The following is a 16,076-nucleotide window of genomic DNA, read 5'->3' on the forward strand; positions in this document are numbered from 1 at the left end:
CATGACATAACACCGGAAAGGGCAAAAGTACAGATGTTTTATATTTAAGTAGCAGTAAAGATACAAGTCTTGCCAAAATTCTACAGTAAAAACTGAAGTACTGATTCATATTCATATTCATTTCTACCAGCTGTTGTTGTGAAAAGCTAACTGACCCTTATTTACAATAATTCAGCTACATTAATTCAATTCAATTCAATTTTATTTATATAGTGCCAAATCACAACAGCAATCGCCTCAAGGCACTTTATATTGTACAGTAGATCGTACAATAATAGATACAAAGAAAAAACCCAACAATCATATGACCCCTTATGAGCAAGCACTTTGGCGAAAAAAAAGGAAAAACTCCCTTTTAACAGGAAGAAACCTCCGGCAGAACCAGGCTCAGGGAGGGGCGGGGCCATCTGCTGCGACCGGTTGGGGTGAGAGAAGGAAGACAGGATAAAAGACATGCTGTGGAAGAGAGACAGAGGTTAATAACAGATATGATTCAATGCAGAGAGATCTTTTAACACCTAGTGAATGAGAAAGGTGACTGGAAAGGAAAAACTCAATGAATCCCACAGCAGCCTACGTCTAGGTTCCTCACAGTGTTACTGGAGGCCAAGGTAATGCCATCCAGAGTAAGAATCTGGTTAGATACCATATTTCTAAGATTTTCAGGGCCGAGTACAATAACCTCCATTTTATCTGAATTAAGAAGCAGAAAGTTAGCGGCCATCCAGCTTTTTATGTCTTTAAGACATTCCTGAAGTTTAACTAATTGTTATCTGGCTTCATGGACAGATAGAGCTGGGTGTCATCTGCATAGCAGTGAAAATCTATGCTATGTCTTCTAATGATGCTGACTAAGGAAGCATGTATAATGTAAACCGCATTGGTCCTAGCACCGAGCCCTGTGGAACACGATAATTGACGTTAATGTGTGAAGAGGACTCTCCATTTACATCTACAAATTGGAGTCTATTAGATAGATATGATACAAACCACTGCAGCGCAGTACCTGTAATACCTACAGCATGTTCTAATCACTCTAATAGAATATTATGGTCAACAGTATCGAACGCTGCACTAACGTCTAGCAGGACAAGCACAGAGATGTACCGTAAGTTTTGGGCTATAAGCCGCTACTTTTTGCACATGCTTTGAACCCTGCAGCTTTTAGTCAGGTGTGGCTTTTCTATGGATCGTCCATCATTTTTGTGATATTGTAAGAGGATTTGTTTTGGTTGTTCTGCAGTTGTACTGCACTACGTTGCCTGCCGGAAGGGCATGTGATCAGACACACAAGAGTAGAAGGGTGCAAGAGTAGTATGCTGGTCACATGTCCGTCCGCCAGGCAACGTAGTGCTGTACGTAGTGCTGTACGAAGTAGCGCGAAAAACAAACTTGATAAGCAAGAGCAAGAGGAGTATTACAGGAGCAAAGGAAGCTTTCATTCACAAACCCTCAGTATGGCAAACAAAAGAAATGCATATGACGCAGCTTTCAAATTAAAGGCAGTTGATTTGGCTCTTAGCGAGGGAAATAGAGCTGCTGCACATACCCTTGGTATGAACAAATAAATGGTGAGACGTTGGAGATGCCAGCGTGACAGTGCAAAAAGAGGAAAAAAGCTTTCAGAGGAAATAAGAGCAGATGGCCGAAACTTCAGGACTGTATTGAAGACTGGGTGAACACACAGAGAGCAAACGGGCGAGGTGTTTCAACTGTGCAGACTAAAAGTCAAAACAGTTGCCAACGAAATGAAATGTGCCACCAATTTACTCACATGGACTCTACTAACCTAGAAGACGCTTCTGATAGGTTCTTCTGTTTTCTCATCTGTAATAAGAAAACACCTTTGACTCTGGTGTTTTCTTATTAATTAACAATAAACTTAGTGTATATGTACTCCTAAATTTGATGAAAGTGATAAAAAATAGACAGCTCTCTCTTTATTCTGACATTTAACTAATTCAAAAGATATTTCAATATTTATTTATCTAAAACAAAAAAGTTTACTCTAAATTAATGTTTAACAATAACAGTAAAAAAAAGCTATAGTGTGTTTAAATATCTGGTTTCAACTGTGAATATACTGCCGTGTATTGAAATTTCTCTTGTTTTACATAGAAATATGTTGAACAACATACATATTATGTAAAATAACATCTACCTGAGTTTTTTCTTTGAAAGAAGCCTCTAATGTCCATTTCTGTGTTCATCAGTACATTACTGAAACAGATTTTGTGCTTTATTTAGCCGTGGAGGGTAACAACTGAAAATATGAAATAAACACACATGTAAGCTAAGACTCTCTAAAAAACAGCATTGTTGTTGTTCGGCTTTTCATTTCGCCATTTGTTGATTCACTCCAAGCGCAAGTAACATAATATGGGTCAAGTGATCAGTTTGATATCAATCTTGTGTGATATACTGTCATATTTACAGTATCAGTGATTTGCTTTGGTATCTAGTCAAACTTAAGCTCTCCTCTGTCTGCCTGGCCTCACTTCTCCTACAGCAAATAGGCAGCAGCAGCTTATCTCCCCTCGCTCACATGTGTAAGTGCTGTGTGCAGTCACCTAGTATCTGAGCTCTGATCATACCAAAATTGGTGCTTTGAATATTGTGTGTAGTTTTTGTTTTATACAGTTGTCAGTCAGGCATCTGACTATGAAAAAAAATTACACTCCAAAAGACCGCGAGATTCAGAAAAAACAACCCGGGCTTAAGCCCAGTAAGCCACCGCCCAGCTCCGCCAATGTTTATAAGTAACATTTGTTTCAAAAATAAGATTGAGGCAGTTATTTCCAGCTGAGCTAAGGAAGCAGGAGGCTGAACTTCCAGTGTAAATTCAGCAAGTTCAACCTGTCACAAGAGCTTTTTTGTTGTCTTCTACACCTCACACATGTAGGGAGTGGCTGTGGCTCAGCAGGTAGAGCAGGTCACCTTCTAATTTAAGGGTTTGTTGTGTGATCCATGGCTGCTCAACGTATCTTTGAACAAGATACAAGAAATCGGAGTTATTCTGGATGTGTAAAAGTTAGAAAGCACTTGGATGTAGAAAAATGTGCTTGTATGAATGTGTGTGTGTGAATTAAGACATGTTGTATTGAACACTTGAGTGCAATAAAGTAGAAAAGCAGAATATATAAGACACAACTGATTTACCATAATGAATTTTATTATTAAAATTAATGATGGCTAAAGAAGGTCAGTTAACTAATATGAACTGAAGCAACAAGTGATAAAAAACCGAAATTAGACTTCCTCTCTAGTATTTAATAAAATGAGACTGAAGAGTGATTAAGAACAAAACAATTTTGGAAAGATAAAAAAATCCTGTCTGCACAATAAAAAAAACACTATTATTAACTATGTGTCACAGTCAAACCCCCCCCCGCATCATCACAAGTCCACAAATTGTATACCTACAACATGTTATACACATTTGGGACCTTATATATTAGGGTGACCATAGTTTGATTTCCAAAAAAAGAGGACACTTGGCCCAGTCATGAGGACCTTTAATAATACTGTTTAGACAAGACATTAACATATTTAAACGATGCCTCCTCTGTGCAGTAAATGAATGGTGAAATAAAAAATGTCATTTAGGCTTTTACAAGTCAACAAGTGCAAAAAAAGAAAACGGTTGGTCACCCTATTATATATGACACACTACTGTCACAGAAGGAAAGGTATCACCAAGCCCACGTGTGTCAAATATGTCTGTGCCATGTCTTTTTAAGCATATTGCACCCTAACAGGACAAACATTAAAAAGGCCACATTAGTCTTTTGGCAGAACAATGATAGAACACCCACTTTCACAGGAAACTAATCTTTTGTACAGTAAAATCTATCAAAACTGAAATTCCCTCCACTAATTTATTTATCTATCTAAAGTTGTTGTTTTTCTAATTACAGGCAATAGACCTATGACTATTTTAATAACCCGTTTTGTAAAAGGGTTTGTCACATTTTCGTGACCACACCCTTTTACTTTCTAGGTAACCGTGAGAAGTTGATGTTTCCGTGATGTTGCATAATTTGTGAGGCTCCAGGTAACCGGGAAGTTTCTCCCTTTGACTCCGACCGCTGTGAACATCCGGGAGTATTTCAGAACCAAATCTCAGATATGCGGATGATTTTGCAGGTGTTGTATTTCACGTGTTCTCCAACTTTATTTAAAGTGAGCGTCGTCAAGTTTTTTCCCCCGTTGGAGTGACTTACATTACTGCTTCTGTATGCTTTTAGGATAGATAGATAGCTTTTATAGATAGCCGCGAAAATAAAAATCACATGTATCAAAATCGTATCATGAATTTATTTCACCCTCATTGGTAGAATATTTTAGTAGCAGTATTTATCACGTCGGGATATAAAGCCACATAGCTGATGTGAGTGAAGTTGCCCCCCCCCCCACCTTCTTCAAATCCAACAAAAGTTGTATCAAACGTTTGTGCTGGTTTGTGCTGCAAACATTTCCGTTTGTGCCGCTTTCATTTTAAAGATATTCAAGAAAATTTCTAGAGGTCATCAGAAGTCAACCAGCCCCCCCACATTAATGGAATCGAACAAAATTGATGTCAAACGTTTGTGCTGGTTTGTGCTGCTAAAATTGTCGTTTAAAAAACAACAGCTATTTCCATCATCTAACTCACAAACTAGAAAAGGACTTTCTTTCATGAAATCTTGTCATCATTCCTTTGTGTAAAGCACAGCGTGCGGACATATGCTGGTGTTTTCAGATGCTATGGTTACATCCTTTCTTAGGTCATCATACATCTCCCAGATGTATGGGGTCCTGTTACAGAATGTGTTTCTGGTGTTGGGCCCTCCTGAAATGTAATAAATGCTTTCAGTGTGAATTTCTCTCCTTGAAGTAGCAGAGTGGATGGGAATTCAGTAAGCAAAAACCTTTTTGGACTGTGAAAACTATGCTCCAGAGCTCTGTAGAGCATTTTCCAAGGTCTGTGTCAATCCATACAAGCTCTCCCAGGGTGAAGCTGTGACAAACAGTCCCTGTGCAAAGTTGCTTTCCTGATGAATCTGTTTTAAATGCTGTTGGAGATGCATCAGGACTTTGGATTGGTCTTTTTTTATTTTTTTTATTTTTTTTTATTGTTTATTGATTAGCATTCAAATATCTCAGTGAAGACAGAACAAAGATTTACCACAAAGCAAGAAAGCATGAGACAAGGCTAATCAAAAGGTATTGGCTGAAGCATTTGCTTATTACGCCAACCCTTTTAACAAAAGATCTTTTAGCATGCAGCTCCTGTACACAGGGCTCGAAGCAAATAATAAAATTCAATTCAATTCAATTTCATTTATATAGCGCCAAATCACAACAAATGTCGCCTCAAGGCGCTTCATAGATACAGAGGGAAAAGCCCAACAATCATATGACCCCCTATGAGCAAGCACTTTGGCGACAGTGGGAAGGAAAAACTCCCTTTTAACAGGAAGAAACCTCCGGCAGAACCCGGCTCAGGGAGGGGCGGCCATCTGCTGCGACCGGTTGGGGTGAGAGAAGGCAAACAAAGCAAAAACAAAACAAACAAACAAACAAACAAGAAAAAACACCACCACCTTAGTAAGTAACTACATCAAAGCAAAAGAATCAAGAGGTTTTCTGTTTTTTGTTTTTGTTTTTTTTTTTTTGCTCTTTTCATTCTTGATATATATATTTTTCTAATACTCTATTTTTAAACATATTTTTAAACAAGGAAAATGAACTACACCTTTTTAAATCACTGTCATAACTATTCCACAGGTTAACTCCTCTAACAGAAACACATCTCTGCTTTATATTTGTCCTTATCTTGTTTTTTTTAAAGAAATCTGTTCCCCTTAAGTCATATTGACTCTCTCTGACTTTGAACAGCTTCTGAGTACTGGGGCAAAGCAAGTTATTTTGTGCTTTATACATTATCTGTGCCATTTTATATTCAACTAAATCATAAAATTTCAGGGTATTCAGATTAATAAACAAAATGTTAGTTGGTTCTATATAGTTTGATTGGTTTATAATTCTTATAGCTCTTTTTTGCAACTTGAAAATAGGAAGAGTGTTTGTTTTATATGCATTACCCCATATCTCCAGACAGTAAGTCATATATGGAAGCAACAGAGTACAATAGAGTGTGTATAATGATTTTTTGTTCAGGACATGCTTTGTTTTATAGAGAATAGCAATGGTTTTTGACATTTTTGTTTTCACATGGTTTATATGAGACTTCCAACTCAGCTTATCATCAATTATCACTCCAAGAAATTTATTTTCGTACACTCTTTCAATTTCAATTCCATTAACCCTGATTTTAGATACATTTTTCATTTGTCTAGTGCCAAAAATAATCAATTTTGTTTTCTTTATATTTAATGATAACTTATTTACATCAAACCAGTTTTTTAATATATTTAACTCCTTTTCCGCTGTAGTCAGAAGCTGTTCCAGGTTTTTACCTGAGCAATACAGAGTGGTATCATCAGCAAACAATACACATTTTAACAGTTTGGAAATGCTACATATGTCATTTATGTATAATATAAATAATTTAGGGCCCAGCACAGAGCCCTGAGGAACACCACAAGTTACCTTCAACTGCTTAGATTTTACATTATTGAATTCGACATATTGATATCTGTCATCCAGGTAACTTTTCATCCACTTGTATGCTAACCCTCTTATGCCATATCTCTCTAGTTTATTCATTAATATAGAATGATCAATCGTATCAAACGCCTTTTTTAAGTCTATAAAAACACCAACAGTATATTCCTTATTATCTATAGCATTAGATATCCCTTCTACAAGTTCCATCACTGCCATCGAAGTGGACCTTTTCACTCTAAAGCCATATTGGTTATCACTTAGGAGATTATGCTTCTCAATATATTTATCAAGTCTATTAACAAATAACTTTTCTAAAATTTTTGAGAACTGTGGGAGCAGTGATATTGGCCTATAATTGGTAAACTGACTTCTCTCTCCGTTTTTATGGATTGGAATAACTTTTGCTATTTTCATTTGTGAGGGAAATACACCAGTTTGAAAGGACAGATTACAAATGTATGCGAAAGGTTGCACTATATATTCTATAATACTTTTAACTAATATCATGTCAATACCAAAACAGTCAGTGGACTTTTTATTTTTAAATGTCTTCACAATGTTAATTATTTCTCTATGAGTTACAGCACCAATAAACATGGAGGACACATTCTGAGTAATATGTTTATTTAGGTCGTTATTATTTCTTGACTCTGGAATTTCTTTTGCTAAATTAAAGCCAAAATTTACAAAGAAATCATTAAATTCATTTGCAATGTCTTTAGTTTTATCAAGCACAATATCTTTATCTTTTTTAAAATAATCTGGATAATTCTTATTTTTTGAGCCCTTTTTGATTATACTATTTAATATCCTCCATGTTTCTTGTGTGTTACTTCTACTTTGCTCCAATAATTTGTGGTAATATTCTTTCTTACTTGTTCTTATAATATTTACAAATCTATTTTTATATAACTTGTACTTTATTTCAGCATCTTTTGTCCTCTGTTTTATGAATCTCTTATATAGATTGTTTTTCTTTTTACATGCATCTTCTATCCCCTTTGTGATCCATGGCTTATTTGATCTGTGATGCTTTCTAGTGATTTTCATTAAAGGACAATGTTTTTCATATAGTGAAATTACAGTTGATAAGAATGCATCATATGCACTATTTGAATCTTCATTTGCAAAAACCTCATTCCAATTGTGTTCCTTTAAGTCCACCTGGAGTGGACTTAAAGGAACACAATTGGGCATGGCGATGCTGGAAGGTTGAGCCCTTGTTCAACAGCAGACTGAAGGAGAGCTATGCCAGAAGCTGAGAGGACTGACAGATCAATGGAAACAAAAGGTATTTGCCTTGTGTTTGGTGTGTAAAGTTTGCAGTACTGGGAGGAACACTGTCTTGTGAAGTGAACATTTGGATTTTCCGTCATTGTTTTTTGAATTACTGTGGACACATGGCACTGTGCATCAACACGATGAACACCAGTCTTCAACTGAACAGGGCAGAATATTGAGCTCAGCACCTCTGCCCTCAATGAATAGGCATGTTGAGTGACACCCTTTGAAACAAGGGATTTCAGAAGCTGGAATACTTTATTCTCCTCTGAACTATTCAACATGTTTTGAGCAGTAAGACTGTCACAGTAAGCGCAGCACAGACTTTGACAGAAGGCATCAAAGGCACAGGTGTTCATGACACAGTATTGTCCTCTGCCAAGTTTTACTGGTTGTTGATTATTTCCATTTTTTAACAGCCCTAGCTTTACTTTTTTCTTTTTCACAGCTGGATCTGAGTGGAGCCATTCAGGACAAGGGGAGAGGTATGAGGTCAATTTCGTCTTCTTTGGTGGAACTGCAAGGCCTCTCCAGTTTTCCAAAGCTGCTGTTTCTTCAATGTCCATGTCTGTGTCAATTTTGGGCTCCTGAGAGGGGTTATCATCCACTTCCTGCTCCACAAAGGCTTTTTGTGGATCCTGACGCTTTACTGTACCATCCTGTCTGGCAACCTCTTCTTCTTTTTGTATTTGTTTTGCAGAATAGATCCGCATGTTCCCTTCAATAAAACCAAGATGACGTGCAATGAATTTATCTATCCTTATAGGGAGATTTGTATGCTTGAACAGACCATGTTTAATGTTCTTGAACTTTGCTTCAACATTAGCTAATGTTGCAGTGAGCTTTTCGCTCTGAAATAGGGGAACCATTACTCCAGTCCAAAGTGGTAGGTATCCTCCCAATCTAATTAGGTGTGGGGCGAGCTCAGGTAGATAGTGCATATTGTCTCGATCACCATGAACTTCAGCATGGCACTTGCTCCCCTCACAAATATCTGCCACCCACTGCCTTAAGTCAGTGTTTATTTCTGTGCATGGATCCAATCTAATGTTTTCTTTGTATGTGCTTTGTCTCTAGGGGCCACCGTATATCTTTATATATAAACATATATAAATAAAACCACTTTTTTTACATTAGTAATTGCTTCTGTGCATAATTTTATATTGTTGTTAATGATAAATTAATTAAAGCAACAAAACAATCTGAAGAGCCGGTTGGGAGCCAAAAGAGCCGGCTCGTTTTAGTGAGCCGAGCCGAAAGAGCCGGTTCTCTAAAAAAAGCCGGGAATCCCATCACTAGTGGTTATCACAAAGAATCTGGAAAAAGCAGTCTAGGCACTTCTGTTGTATAAGGAGTAATAAATATTTGCAGAGAGTAGTGTGTCATGGCACACTACTTTCTGCAAATTACCTGGCTGAATAACTTTATTATTGGTACTGATATTGACAATACTGGCCCTATACAATATTTACTTGTTATTGGATCGATGGTTAAAATTTTAGTGTGGCACAGCACTACTGTGAAGTGTGAATGTTGAATGTTTTTGCTGAAATGGTCAGGCAAGCGCTAGAAAATATATTTTCCTAACAACGTTAAATGACAAAATAAAGGTGTTCAAATAGCACCAATTAACACACAACTTCAGGTTTTTTATTTTTATGTGATAATTCTTCATAATTAAACAATTGGGTCTTTAAGTGATGACGTGATGAATCCTGCTTCCAGGCCCAAAGTACTCTGCATTTAATAAGGCTGTTGTGTTTTTAACATGTTTTAATGCTTTGTATCTTGTTCTATTTAATCCCAACAAGCCCGTAAAAACAGTCAGGCATTACTGTCGGCTTGTCTTGGTTTTTATTACTGCTTATCATTTTAAGCTCAGTTTTTAAAACCTTACGATGTTACTACAGTCCAGCCCACACAGCTTCCATTTTTGTAAAAAAAAAAAATCGAGCCTGGGAGGGAAAGAATAAACAAAGATGGCACATAGAAGCAGTCTTTCTAAATTGAGGGACAGTAACGGCGTGTGTGTAAGTGTGTAAAAACTGCAGATAGTAAGATTAACAACAACAATCATATGGGTGGCTGCAGGTCACTTACTAACCGGAAGGTCGATCCCAGTTTGCAAGATACTAAGATACAACTTAAACTGAAAAAACCTCCCATTTTTTATTTTCTTTACACAATAAATGTTTTACAGAAAGGTTCAGTATTTTGATTCCATGATAAATTATACATCATAGATTAACTGAGGAAATTTAATATACCTAACGGCAAGTTATAAATAAACTTCCATTTTGTCTGCTCTGCCTGGTGGAAACTCAAGACATTACAACCTGTTTTCTGACGCCCTGCTTAGGCAGGTTACTTCTTGTAGCTGTACTGACTAGTCATTGGCAGGTGATCTCATTATTGTCACAATCCTTCCCCAGGATCTGTGTGTGATAGTTTAGTTCAGATTTTTACAACTCCATGCTGTTGGGATATAGTCAGGTGTTCCTTGGGAAAATACTAAACTCTGTGTTATTTATTTACAGTTTTTCCTTGACCTTAAAAAGTCGTCATTGAGCTTTCAGAAAGAGACAGCAGGTATGCCGATGTTTTCACAGATGTTATATATTAACTTTTTTCTTCTTCTTTTTTTAAGAAATAAAACTAACAGTAAAATTGAACATGAAATCAAGGTTATATCATAAGTTTGCTGTTCCTCAGCTTTTCTAATGTAAACGTGTGTTATAGTTATTATTTTTTTCCGGACATAATATATATTCAAAAATGAGTTAACCATATTTTTTTCAAATTTTTTGTGAGTTTACTCTAAGACCTCACATGCTGTCTTTTTTACTAATGTTGTTACCCTATGCCTTTGGCTATTTAAAAGGCTTTTGTGTCTTTAATAATTGGAATTGGAATTACAGAATGCTAAAGTAACAAATCTGGAGTTCTTTTTTGTTTCAGTCAGGCGTGTTCCTATGACACTTTCCATTCTTGCAACAATGTATCATAATGAAGATGCTTTAGGACAGTTAAAAATAGGTAATGGTACAGTTTTTGCTGTTTATCTTAATTGTTCAGAAGAAAAATGTCGTTTCCCTGAAATTATTCTATGACTACGAAGCCCTGCAAGGGACATGGGAGAAAAAAAAATTAAGATGAACTTTTGCGAGATCTCTCGCACGATGTGCCGGGAGAGCGGTGTTCCCCTCGGCTGTAGTAGGTCTCAACCTCCCGTTAGCTTCGACGTGGTGGGTGTCAGACGTCTCCAAAAACGTCGGAGCACGTTTGCAAATATGTGATGTCTTGTAAACCGAGCAGATATTTGACGTTTACACAGCTACATTCACACCTCAAAATATCTTAAAAGTTTATTTTGTGACCCAGAAAGAGTAATATTACAACTAAGTAGCTGCTCCATTGTTGGAATTCCTATTTTGCGAGATCCCACAAAACTTTTGCGAGATCCCGACTTGGTTTCGCGAGATCTCGCAAAAGTTCATCTTAATTTTTTTTTCTCTCATATCCCTTGCGGGGCTCCGTATATGACACATTGTATTCGATGTGCCTCTGAAACACTAGACTCATACAATAACAATTGTTACTGTGGGATCAACGGACACTGACTCTGTGATGATGAGTTTGGTGTCAGGACAGGTCTGCTCCTCATCACACAAACAGCTGGTCCCAGCGACCTAATGAGATGGAACAGGGGAGTCATGATTAGTTAATGACTGGCAGCTGTGCCAGCCAGACGTTTCTGGTACTGCCCCTGCACTGCAAAAACTCAAAATCTTGCCAAGCATATTTGTCTTATTTTTAGTCCTCTGCTAAAAAGATTTTCTTTTAATTTTATACCACTCCCTAACAGTAAAATCGGTCATACTTCAGTGACTTAAACTTAAATCTTTTTATTAAATTATGAGATTTTCTTCAAATTTTCTGATCAATGAAAAGTGACTTTAAACATACCATGACCGAACCTTGTTTCAAAACAACACTGCATTTTTTGTTTTTACATTGAAAATCTACTAAAATAAAACTGTAAGGGAACATAATGTCTTTTTGTTTGAACAACTCCCTTCCTGAGTCACCTGACGGTTTGCCTGAATTGCTTTGAGGCAAACTGAAAATCTTTTTATTTGGCCTCACCCAAAGCCTTTCACACCTGAGTTTTTACTTTAGCTACCACCTGAGCCACATTCCACCTGGCCTGCCGATACTTGTCAGCTATTTCTGAAGTCCCACAGGCTAACCAAGTCGATAGGACTCCTTCATCAGCTTTACCTTTGGTGTCCACCACCTGGTATGGGGATTAACACCATAACAGGAACCAATTACTTTGCAGTTGCAGTTCTTTGCAGCAGCCTCAGTAATGAGGTGTAGAACATATTCCATTTGGACTCAATGTCTCCAGCCTCCTTAAAAAAAAGTTAACATAAAATCAAATTAGAGTTGAGGAAATTATTTTATTTTATTTTTTATTTTTTGTGTGTGTGAAAGAAAGAAATGCAATAGATGTCTGGCTGGCATGAGGCCAAAGTACATGTATTTTTTTCCACTGTTTGTTCCTGGTCTCAAAATTGTTTAAATATAAGAATGCACACACTGGTCTTAAAACCGTTCAACACCTCCACACTGGAAGGCTGAACGTACCAGTGGGTACTGAAAATGAGTCTGCTAAAAGCTTCAAGATTGTCTTCTATCCTTTCTTTTATTGACTGTACTTTGGGTGTTTTGTTTTCTACAGATCCTAAACATCACAATGAAGCTGCTGACTGTGTTTTCAGTTCTTTATGCATTCGTGAATATAACCATGACTGCTAGTAAGTATAAAAGTACAATACGTATTATGAATGTGCTTAATTAACCATACAATTAAATACTACAGTATGCACCATGTATGAATATAATCAATAAAAGCTAACGATCAAAGTCAACTTATTGTTTAGTTTTTGTTTTACATTTGTTCAGCTCTTCCAGGTAAAGAGGTGAGCAACAAGACAGAGGGATTCATTCCATCAGGTCTGTGGATATTTTCCAGACTTTTAGCAAAACATCTTTGTTTTTGCTCTCCTTCATGATGGGCAGCTAAATTAATAGTACAAAGGGTGCACTTTAAAGGTCAATATTTATATATATATATATATATATATTTATTTATTTGGGGTGCAACGATACACAAAATTCACGGTTCGGTTCGATATTTTTTCGATACAAAAAAATGTTCATGCTTCTTTTAATTTGTAATTTATTAAAATTATAAATATATATTTTAACTCAAACGTACAGTTTTTAAATTTAATGATGCTGAAACAACAAAGGGATAAAATAATAAATCTATCTGATTGAGAAATCACTCATCTTTGGAAAAGAGAGTTTATTACAGAGAAATGGCTCTTTCCAAAATAAAAGCTATACTATACGCTTCTTCTGGGGTATATTCTCAGCAGCATATTAAACATATCAGGTCCCCATAAGGAGAATCATGTGCTAAATGACTCGGGTAAAGTTTGTAGCATGCATGCTTGTTGTTTTTGTCTGCTTCCACTTGTCTTTGCACTAGGATGATGTCGGAGTAAATGTGCAGTCATATTCATTTTGTTCCCACTAGTGCTGTCAGCGTTAATCTGAAATGATGTTAACGCCACAACACGGCAAATCTCAGTTAACGAGCTACCGCGGATTGACCCGTGTGTGGGGCTGGACGGCGTCAACACGTTAACGAGCAAAATGAGCTAACGCACTAGTTCCCACCCATGTAATTGAGCATTGCGTGACACATCCGACATACTGTTTTACTTTTGTCCATGACGTACTTACCTTCAGGGTCATACTTCACATGAAGACCAATATCTATATCTATATCTATATATATATATATATATATATATATATATATATATATATGCACACACACACAAAACATGTCAGTAGTGTGGGGGACAAGGTGAGTCATCATTTTATGAATGAATAATTACTCAATAAATGTCCAGGAAAGTGCTACTAAGTGTTCTTTACATGTTTTCAGCAGAACATCATGTTGTGAAGAGAGCCACATCTTGTCCAGTGGGTTGGACCAAGTACAACAGCCGATGCTTTCGTTACGTTGCCCATCCCATGACTTGGGCTTTGGCTCAGGTGAAAACAGTGATTAGGACTTGTGATAATTTATTTAAATCATGATTTAAATATTTTGATCCTTTGTAAGTCTAGCTTTTTAAAACCCTAAGTCATTTGTTTATCTGGAAATTCTGTTGTCATTCCATCTCCACTATAGAAAGTATGTGAATACGGGAATGCTCACCTTGCATCTGTACACAGCCTTGAGGAGTACCGGATGATTCAAAGACTGATATTTGATGCCACTTATCAGAGTGGACTCACATGGATTGGAGGCTCAGATGCGCAACAGGTATACTACTCATGCAAGTTCTGACAGTTAAAAAAACATTAATAAACCATTGATAATTTTATTTTGTTTGTATTGTCTCTAAATTTGCAGGTGTAGTTTATTTTTAAATGTACTATTATCCCCTCTGTTATTAGAATGGCTATTGGTTCTGGATCGATGGAACACATTTCAGCTATACCAAGTGGTGTTCTGGAGAGCCTAACAACTTGTGGTTAGTTGAGCACTGCATAGTGATGAATTATTCAGGTAAAGCACAAACAAAAAAACAAAAAAAATCCCGAAAGGCGGGTGGTGGGTGGGGTGGGGACAAGAGAATTGTAATAATGAATCTGTAGTAATGAATGCTTATAATAATAATAATAATAATAATAATAATAATAATAATAATAATAATAATAATGCTATAAACATATTTTTGTTTTGTTTTGTTTTGACAAAGACATCCACATTTGTTATATATTAAGTTTATGTTATATATTAATAGTATATTTTGTTTGATTTGGAACATACAATATATGTATGGATTGTTCTAGATTTGGAGTCAGCACTGTCAGTTAATAATGACAGGTCCTAGAAATTTATGTAAGAATATGATTTTGGATTCAGTTGATAATGATTTTTTTTGTACTTACAGGAAACAAGTGTATGAATGATATGAGCTGTCACAAGCACCTGCCATCTGTCTGTGTCAAGAAAATCTGATGATTCCTGGGCTTACATGAAGGCATGGTACACCTGACAAAAAAGGAAATAATCTCATATGAGATAGAATCCAATCTTTTTATATATTTACATATATTTTTCTTTTGCAGTAACACAAGATATAAAATTAAACAAGAATTAACAATCACAAATAAGAGTTTGATTTTTTTCTTAAATACGAGTGAAGTGAAAGTGTAGTGAAAAAATACTATTAGCAGGCTCCCAGAATTGAATTCAAAATCCTGCTCCTCACATACAAGGTCTTAAATAATTAGGCCCCATCTTATCTTAACCCTTGTATGGTGTTTTCAGTTTTTTTCAAAAGAAAAATTAAACAATTAATTATTTTTTCAACCTGAAATTCATTGGCTTTGGCTTATTTTCTGTGAAGAACATAAATCCAAACAGATTTTCAATGACCTCATACTGTACCTCCCCCCACTCATTTACATTACATACAAGGTGTTCGGGTCCACTGGACCCAGGTCTAATAAAAGTGTTGAAAGTGTAGGTCCTGTGTTCCCATACTCTGTCTTCCTCCTTTCTGGTGCTGCTGATAGTGTTTTCTTCCCCTCCCGCTCTGCACAAAGTTGCAACATTGTTGAAAATTCAACTATCAACACCATCTGCTCTTACATTCCCACACATTTTACCCTCTTTCTTGAGGGATCCAAATTTTATTTTCTCATACCCTGTCCCACCTGCAAATTAGGGGCATAATACTATAAATAAGACTTTGCCAGTGTGGTTCTTTATCACAACTGATCAAGATGGCAAAAGATTATCTGCTGCGAGGGCCATCCAATTGATTTTGGAAGAGAGAGGAGCTTCAGATGATGATATTGACAAAGAGGTTTCAGAATATTTCACATTTCTGAAAATTCAGAGTCTGACAGTGACTTTGAAGAAGAGGATGAGGTTGAGCACCATTTAGTAACAAAACGAAGACGAGTACCCCATCTGCAGCCAGCTCCAGGACCAGAACAAGCCCACCAGACAGCAAGTGAAGAAATATGGATGTCAATAACTGGTGAAATTGAATGGTCTTCTTGCCCAAGAAATGAGCCACCCT

At 36.6% G+C, this 16,076-nt stretch overlaps 1 protein-coding gene across 2 annotated transcripts; it reads left to right on the forward strand.

Moving 5' to 3' along the window:
* The first annotated feature begins 10,330 nt into the window (after positions 1–10,330).
* LOC148103731 (galactose-specific lectin nattectin-like) lies at positions 10,331–15,042 on the forward strand. Of its 2 annotated transcripts, none has more exons than XM_087839192.1 (7): positions 10,331–10,482; positions 12,638–12,713; positions 12,862–12,912; positions 13,919–14,028; positions 14,168–14,302; positions 14,437–14,548; positions 14,937–15,042. In XM_087839192.1, the coding sequence occupies exons 2-7, from the start codon at positions 12,653–12,655 to the stop codon at positions 15,002–15,004; spliced, it is 537 nt and encodes a 178-aa protein (XP_087695318.1). In that variant the 5' UTR covers positions 10,331–10,482; positions 12,638–12,652; the 3' UTR covers positions 15,005–15,042. The 2 variants fall into 2 exon arrangements, with proteins under 2 accessions (XP_087695318.1, XP_087695319.1); XM_087839193.1 differs by having other exon boundaries at positions 13,922–14,028.
* The last annotated feature ends 1,034 nt before the right edge of the window (positions 15,043–16,076 follow it).

This window comes from Neolamprologus brichardi, chromosome 3 (assembly GCF_056152115.1).
Source record: "Neolamprologus brichardi isolate AB-2024 chromosome 3, ASM5615211v1, whole genome shotgun sequence".
In the NCBI taxonomy this organism is placed as follows: Eukaryota; Metazoa; Chordata; class Actinopteri; order Cichliformes; family Cichlidae; genus Neolamprologus; species Neolamprologus brichardi.

Bases quoted from the DNA above. Each gene is read 5' to 3' on its own strand.
- LOC148103731 (XM_087839192.1), top strand. From the start codon at position 12,653: ATGAAGCTGCTGACTGTGTTTTCAGTTCTTTATGCATTCGTGAATATA. The intron at 12,714-12,861 runs GTAAGTATAAAA...ACATTTGTTCAG, and splicing joins GAATATAACCATGACTGCTA to CTCTTCCAGGTAAAGAGGTG. The intron at 12,913-13,918 runs GTCTGTGGATAT...ACATGTTTTCAG, and splicing joins AGAGGGATTCATTCCATCAG to CAGAACATCATGTTGTGAAG.